The sequence below is a fragment of the Apis laboriosa genome, unplaced genomic scaffold, assembly GCF_014066325.1.
Source record: "Apis laboriosa isolate Shangri-la unplaced genomic scaffold, ASM1406632v1 scaffold1_cov151, whole genome shotgun sequence".
In the NCBI taxonomy this organism is placed as follows: Eukaryota; Metazoa; Arthropoda; class Insecta; order Hymenoptera; family Apidae; genus Apis; species Apis laboriosa.
In genome coordinates this window covers 2913603-2921857 of record NW_025222279.1, presented here as the reverse complement: position 1 = coordinate 2921857, position 8255 = coordinate 2913603, and the positions used below count along the sequence as shown (strand labels likewise).

Sequence of the window (8255 nt, the reverse complement as noted above, 5' to 3'; positions counted from 1 at the left end):
TGTAAAATTCATTTATATTTAAAACTTATCGTAGTATAATATAATATAATCCTTAAATTTAATCATTGCGCGCTTGATGGATGTCTCTCTTCACGAAGAAGACAGAGAAAGAAAATGTTCCCTCATCTTTTCTTCGGATTCTACAATACTTATACCAAAGGAGATATTGAAATCAATAGAGGTAACTATATATCGATGCAATGTACACACATTTATATATATATATATATAATATGTATAATATTGATAAATATCTGCGAAAAAAAAAAAAAGAAGAATTGCAACGTTCGTGTATTTGCATAATGGTTTAGTAGTGCTTCACAGTTTTCTCACATTGTCGTCCGTTCGAAGAATGCATCACATTGCACCTTTTTCTTTTTTCTTAAACATCGAAACTGTGCACTCTTCATTAAGAAGCAAATAACGAATATTTACGATTTACGTTGCTCGATAACGGGTTTCGAAACCCGGATCGTTTAAAAATGCATGAAATGAATTTCATCTTTACAGTCTTTCTTCATGATCCACATAAAAAGACACTGTACAAAAACATTCCATGTACAGAAATATAGGTTCTATATAGGTTCTATATATTGTTCCTTCATTACAGATATACAATTATCGTCTGAAAAGTTCGGAACTATCGTAGTTACGTAGAACGATCATTGCGGGAGCGTAATTATCGTCTCAAACATCTGGTGTAAGAAACTTAACGATAGACGGAATGGTTGGACGTGCAAATATTCCATAGTAGGAATAGCACTTTAATTTTCCTCATTCGTTTCGTAATGTCAAAAAACATTCACGTTTCTAGCGGTCAAGGATAAAATTTATATTAAATTCATATTATTTAACGATAATGGATGTATACAGTGCGTTTCTGAGAAAATGGCGGGTGGAACGAATGCGCGACACACTGATTTCACATTCAATGGACCCACCTTCTCTAATATACACGAGATATACAATAATAAGGATGAAAAAAAAAATCAAAAATTGTGTAACTAATAGTCACTAATAGTGAAAGAAACTTGCATTCAATATTTCAATATATTAAGCATACAACAATTAATTTTCATCAAACGAATTATTGAGGTTTATCGTTTTGATCGTTTCTAATTTTTCATTTAAAAAATGTTTTCCCCTTTAGTCTTGAACAAATAGAAGAATTTTTATAAAATGTTTCCTTCTTTTCACTAAAAAAAACTATCGTTACATAAAACATTTAGATTGATTTACGATTCCTTACGAAGAATTTGACTTGCATTGAATTGTGAATTTAAACCGCAACTTTCTTTCACTACTAGAAGTCATAAATAATACATGAAAAAACATTAGCCCTGTATATTTTGTCCTAATATACATAATCATTAAAATGGGGCACACGATATTTTCATTATTTACCGAAAATGTTAAATTTACAAATCAAATCATACAGCATTGCGTGACAGAAAGAATAAACGATAGACTATGTCAAGATCAACTGACCTTAGATGTGGACATAAACTAAGCGTAAGATGTAATAAAACATATAATGCTACAACATATCTTACTATTATATCAACATTTTCCGCTAAAAACTTAACAATGGGAGGATTTTGGAAACATCAAAGATGGAGTCAGGAGGAATGAGCGGAATGCCCTTCCTTTTTTCCCTTGCACCGTCAACAACAAATACTAATCACTAAATACTGTTCAAAAGCAATTAGGAATCTGATTGTTTGAATCGCTATATTAGAAAATTAACTAAGTGACTTAAAGATTTGTCCAGACTTAAAGACACAGCTTGTAGATAAGTATTTTCGAATAGCACAAACATTTTGCAGTTACATAAGATATTGATAAACAATACGCGCGTAGTCTATATGTACATTACTCGCAGATATTGTGCGAAATTTCAATATCGTGTTTTATTATCCACGAACACATGTCTGTAATTACGAGCAAACCTTAACTAACAATGATAGTTTGATAAACAAGGTAAATCATTATGTACATCTTTTATATCTGGTAGAAGTTTTATCAGAGAAGCTACCTACTTGTTACGTTTAACGCGTGTTTGCAAATGCATGAATACACTGTACGCTAAAAAAGAAGATCTACGATTAGTCTGATCTAAAATCAGTACAAGAAGTCAAATTGTTCCCCTCTACCGCTTTAGCACAAATAGAAAAAGAACCAAATTGCTGGACCGCGATTCTAAATTGGTTATTTCTCATCCGTGAGTTGTGAGTGTTCTAACCGATCGAGCTGTTCACGCCTGGTCTTTGTCTGGCCAGGTTCTTTCTCACTAGATTTGTTGCTCAAGATGGCTGCCATCTGCAGTATCATGAAGCAATGATTATGATTGAGATAACTAACCGCACATACACGAGAGATGCGTAATCAACATGATTACATCTGGTAAAATCTATTGAAAAAAACTTTTTCCAATATCTTTCCAATATCTACGATATAAAATAGATTTGTGAATCTATATGAAAGAATATAAGGTTAAAACTCAACAAGACCATGAATCGACGGCAGCCCTCTGATGGCCACCACGGGAACTATCTCCATAAATGCGAGATGTATTCACTGAGGAACATGATAGCCTAATTATTATAAGCAGTTTTAAAATAGAAAACAGTGATTCGAAACTTATATAAAAAAACACTATCCTCACAGCATTATCCTGTGAACGAGGAAAACATCGAATGATTCTTGGAAAATCGAAGATCTACACTTATTAGTTCTCCCTTTATTTGTTCACTATATGCAAAAAACGCTACAGCTTATACATTGCATACATTACAAGTATGCATATAATAATAAAATCTAGAACAACAGAGTTCTCCATTTTAGCATCCAGAAAACAGCAGTTTTAGTAAAATAAAGTGCATAATCTAACCTCATCCCTTATCGCTCACCCCTCCCAATCATCCACCATCTTCTTAAACATATCATTAAAAAATATGTCACTCCTTCATTTCTAACTTTCAGGAATGCACAATTTTCCAGTTGTCACGTTTCTACGGATCGCAATGGAAACAATTATCGTTGCTCGATAATAAAAAATGAAAGAAAACAAAAGACAAAATAGGATATACTATGTAAATATTTCTCATATAGAGATCACGCAGCATGATATTTCATTCTTTGTCGAATGCACCATTCGAATCGACACATTTCAAATCAATGATTGAAATTATAAGCTAGCTAATCATCAATTTCAACCTGATTCTCAATAATACTTATCAATTATTCATTTGGATACGTTTCGAAAATTCATTTGGATATGTTTGTTATCTAAATAAAATTCATTATCAATTTGATTAGTCGATTTGAAACGTGTCAATAGATATTGTTATTAATTCCGATTTAATAATATATCAGTGTTCACTAAACGAGAACTGACGTCTTGATGTACAAATGCAAAATTCATTCAACAAAAACTATATAACTTTAGTAAAAACATCGAACGAAAAGATATATAGACAATTTCTTTCTCCCATGTAGGTCTTTTTCCCTTTTTCTTGGTTTCTCTATAATGCCTTATTTACAGAACTTATCGATCGGGCCTGTCATAGCCTTATTCTCAACAGAGAGTAGCTCCCGTGACATCCAAAACGAAACAAAAAAATATATATTTAAATTGTGCACACTAAACGAATAAACGTCAGGAAATACTAGGTATTCCTCACGCTCTTATGAACTATATCATAATTGCTAAAGTTGGATAAAGAGATTAACGTGTGCCTTTACGATTTGGTAAAAAAGAATGTGTAAAGCAGCGCCTATTCAACTCGCAGAGTCTTTCTGTCCATAGAATCAAGCATTCGTTACATCATCCATATTCGATTCGTCATAAAATCTATACGCCTTGTTCGAATCCCCGCAGATTATTTCAGATACGAAAAAATTCAAGATTCTACTGATTCGTGCCCTCGTGAATTTTGAAATAATGAATCTTCATAGCCTTGTTGTTGGGATACTTCACTTTACATCGGGGGCAAGTAGCATCTACCGCACCTTCCACCACGTAACTACTCAAATCCATCTCTCTATGGAAATTCTTGTTCTTCTCGGCGTCGTAGACGGTGTTGTGCACTGTCAGCATATGATTCGTCATAGCCGCTCTATTAAACACGTGTCTATTGCACAAGGAGCAGCTGAACATAGTGACTGTATGCGATAATTCGTGATGCTTTAAGGTCAATTGTGTAGGGAACGTGAGCTTGCAACCGTCTATAGAGCAAGCATACTTATATTTGGGCCGGTCATTCTTGTGTTTCACAGTGAAATGCTGACGGAGATTCGGTATACCGGAGAATTTTTTATAGCAAATGTTGCATGCGACTTTTCCATCATTGCAATGCAATGGTACACATTCCATTGTGAATGATTTCGCGATGTTCCTTATCATGTGAGATTTGTTATGTACCAATTGTTTATGTTTATACAGTACACTCATATTAGGGAAGAATTTTTTACAGCCGTGACACATTACCGACTTTCTGCCTGCGCTCATGGCATCCATAGCAAATGGTATTTTTTTATCTTCTTCTTCTAATTTTATTTTTTTAGGTTTTGATTCTTCTTGAGACATTCTTCTCGTATTATTGTACTGTTGTGTTTGAGGTCGTTGAGAGAAAATATTGCTGTGCAAATTAAGCCTGTGACGCTGTAACGACTGATTACTGTTAAATACTTTATGACAAATTGTGCATAAAGGCTGATTGCTGGAAAAGTTGCTAATAGCCACGGAGCTCGCTTTATGAAGTTTTTTGTGTCTCGCCAATACCTTTTTGGAACTGTAAAGTTTTCCACAGATATCACAAGGGAAATTGGTCTTTCGAATGTCACTCAAGATGGGTTGAGCCTTGTGCCATTGTATATGTACGTTCAACGTCTCCTTATCAGGGAAAATATTCGTACAAAGTTCGCATTGGAATTCATCACCTGAAAAGCTTTTCTCGCTTTTGTTACGAGCACAATGCACATCCCATAAATGTTTTCTCAATTCTGTTACATCATTAAACTTATCACTGCAAACTTGACATTGGAAATTGCCATTAGGTTTTGTCGGAGATGAATTCGGATAGGATTTTCGTGCTCTAGCCGGCCGACCACTAACGTTCGTATTGAATGATTCTTCTTTTTTAGGTTCTACCAAAGGTTTCTGATCCTCTTTCTTCATAAATTTCAAACTCTGTCCATAATTTTCTCTATTGTGCCAACTTCTATGAATCTTCAACGAGCCTTCCTTCAAAAATTCTTTACCGCAAATATCGCATTTGAAACGACAATCTTTATGATGATTTTTGAAATGAAGATCTAAATTGGCTTCAAAGACAAATGTCTGTGGACATTGAGGACATCGAAGCATAGTTTTCGAAGCTTTTGAATGTGCGGATGTAATGTGCTGATCTCGGATTTCTTTGCTCTTAAATGATAGCCAACAATGAGAACAATTGTAAGGAGGTTTTTCGATCGGATGAATGTTCCTTATATGTCTCTTGAGATTCGCAGTATTTGAGAATTGTCTTCCGCATTTTTTACAATTATTATGTTTTGGCCCTGGATCCGAGATAGCACTTAAATTCATTGAGTTTGAATCTCGTGAATCATCTTCCACGGTACCGTATTCTACACACGAAATATTTGCATTTCTCTCATTCGGGTCTTCTATACCATGATCCTTCATGTGAATTTCCAAAGCACCTGCACTACTGAACATGCTACGACAGATAACACAAGAATAGATTTTCACTTTCAAATGAAGATTCCTGTGTTCCGTTAATTCAGCTCTAGTTGAGAATTCCAGATTGCACAGTGCACAACTGTATTGATTGTTATCAGATAATTGATTTGCGTTCATTTCAGCTTCGAATTTATCCCAGTCTTTGAACGACGTCGATAAATTCTGTTTATGCTTCATTAAATCGCTTTTCAATTGAAGAGGTTGTTTCTGATTACGCGCCATTCGATGCATCTCATGATGCTCTAAGAAATCGCTAGGAGATCTGAATTTTTTGTTGCATTCAGAGCAAGTGAACTCTTTCTTTTTATGATCTGCCGTGATATGACTATGAAACTTTCTAAACACGAGATACGTCATGCCACAATGAACACATTTGTAGGACGTTCTAACCTCAGACGATAAACGTTGACAAAGATCTCTGTGCTTTAGCATATTAGGTTTGTACCTGTAAATCATACCGCACAAATCACATATATGATTGTGCGCAGGATCGCCGTTTTTGTAAGGATGTGGTATATTTAAACTTTCATTGTGTGGCTCCTTCATTATTTCTTGTTTTGGAGATGGTAAGGGAGTTATTGGTTTTAGTTTAGGAGGAGATCGTGTAGGAGATATTAATTCCTCGTATTGTTTATCCGAGTGTTTTGATAAATGACTAAGCAACTGTTTCCTATTCTGCATAGGACGTAAACACATATTACAAGTGAAATATTTCTCTTCACCTTCATTCGGTATAACGAGTGCAATCTTCATCGCACATTCGAATGACATTTTACAATGTTGTTTATACATCGAGCGATCTGGGAATTCTGTCAAACACGCAATACACGTGTATGGCCTTAAATCAGGCATATGTTGACGAATATGGGAAAGTGTACTTCTACGATCGTTGAAAGTTTGTTCGCAAGAATAACACATGAAAGTTTTCAATTGACTAATAATGTTTTGTTGCACTTGCGTTAATGGAGCATCTTTTTCCATGCTCATTAATTCATCTTCTAAATCTTCAACAAGCTCTTCTTCGTTTTCCAATTCTGATTTTTGATTAGTGCCATTTTGTTTATCACTGTGAAATCTTTCCATGTGCTTTGTATAAGAATATTTAGAGTGAAGATTAATTTGACAATGTACGCATTTTTGTTTGAAAACACGTGCACCTCTAAAGTGGGTATGTGGGCCTCTTCTGGCTTTTTTCTTACTTGCTGATGTGGATGCATTGGATTTTTGAGTAGAATCAGCCTCCATAATCCTATCCTCTGTGTTTGAAAGAGGATTCAAAACAAGCTCACTACCAGTTACAGATTCTATCTCTATAGTACAATCTGTGTCATAATCCTGTGGTTCAGATTTTATACTTATATCCACATCTTTTGTTAAAGTTGATTGGTTTTTCTCAAAATTAATTTCATCATCTGTTAATTCTACTTGGACATTGTTCGTTAAAGAATTCATACTCTCTTCAAGATTAGTAGCTTCCTACAGAGGAAAACATAAATTTAATATAGTTTAATTTTCTAAACACTGTTTTGAATCATGATAAAACTTACCAAATCTGAATCATTAGATTCGGATATAACTTCAATGTTGTCCTCACAAAAGTCCAAGTCAACAGGTTCATCTTTAATTGTTACAACCTATAACAAAATAAATAAAAGTGATATATTGATTAAAATCATATATATTAAATTAACAAAATACAAAATTAATAAAATATGTATACTTACCATCGGGCTTGATTGTAAATTCTGTTCCAACCATTGTTGCAATTTATCTTGGGAACGTAGGCATACTTCCTTATAATTATGCCACTGATTCACATTTTTAATACATTGCGCGCATATTTTCGTCGATAATTTGTCCGTCGTTAAAATCTAAAAGGTTCATGAACCCGATCAAAATGTGTATGCTCCAAAATTTGAATAAAAGTCGGGTTTTCTTAAAAGTATTATCGCTATAAAAACTCCTTTGCCTAACAATGACCAACAATAATAAAAAGCAAAGAAATTCATGGTCATATTTTATCAATGTTTTTATCTATAACATGATCCAGTATAGACCTAACCTCAATGTACCCGCATTATTACAGAGATAATATGCAAAAAGTTGAAAAATACGAAAAAAGAAAGAAACATTAAAAAGAATGAGAAGATTACTAAATAACAATATATTAGACATACCTGAATCGACAAACACGCTTGTATTTTATTGGCCAACGATACCGGAGAGTCTTCCACTTCGAACACCGACGATTTTGGCTCGTCGGTGGAAAGGCAGAGCCTGCATACGTTTTCCATATTTTGTAACTCTATCACTTCGTCCATTATGGACGTAAACACTCGTGGTTCTTCCTTGCACGATATCAGCTAGGTGTTCTGGCTGCCAGCGATACGCGCTTCTCAGAAGCAGGTTAGGGACGCAGCGTTTTGTTTGTACGTCGACATTTGAAACTGAGACCGAGCGGTCCATTTCGACTCATTCCCAGGGTTCAAGGAACAAGTTAGAAGAGGAGCGC

General features: G+C 34.6%; 1 protein-coding gene across 1 annotated transcript; it reads right to left on the bottom strand.

Moving 5' to 3' along the window:
- Window positions 1–8155, bottom strand: LOC122712310 (zinc finger protein 808-like). Its single transcript, XM_043931850.1, has 4 exons — window positions 7921–8155; window positions 7468–7614; window positions 7291–7377; window positions 1–7219 (listed from the first exon to the last, which is right to left on the bottom strand). The coding sequence occupies exons 1-4, from the start codon at window positions 8062–8064 to the stop codon at window positions 3911–3913; spliced, it is 3687 nt and encodes a 1228-aa protein (XP_043787785.1). The 5' UTR covers window positions 8065–8155; the 3' UTR covers window positions 1–3910.
- Between the last annotated feature and the right edge of the window lie 100 nt (window positions 8156–8255).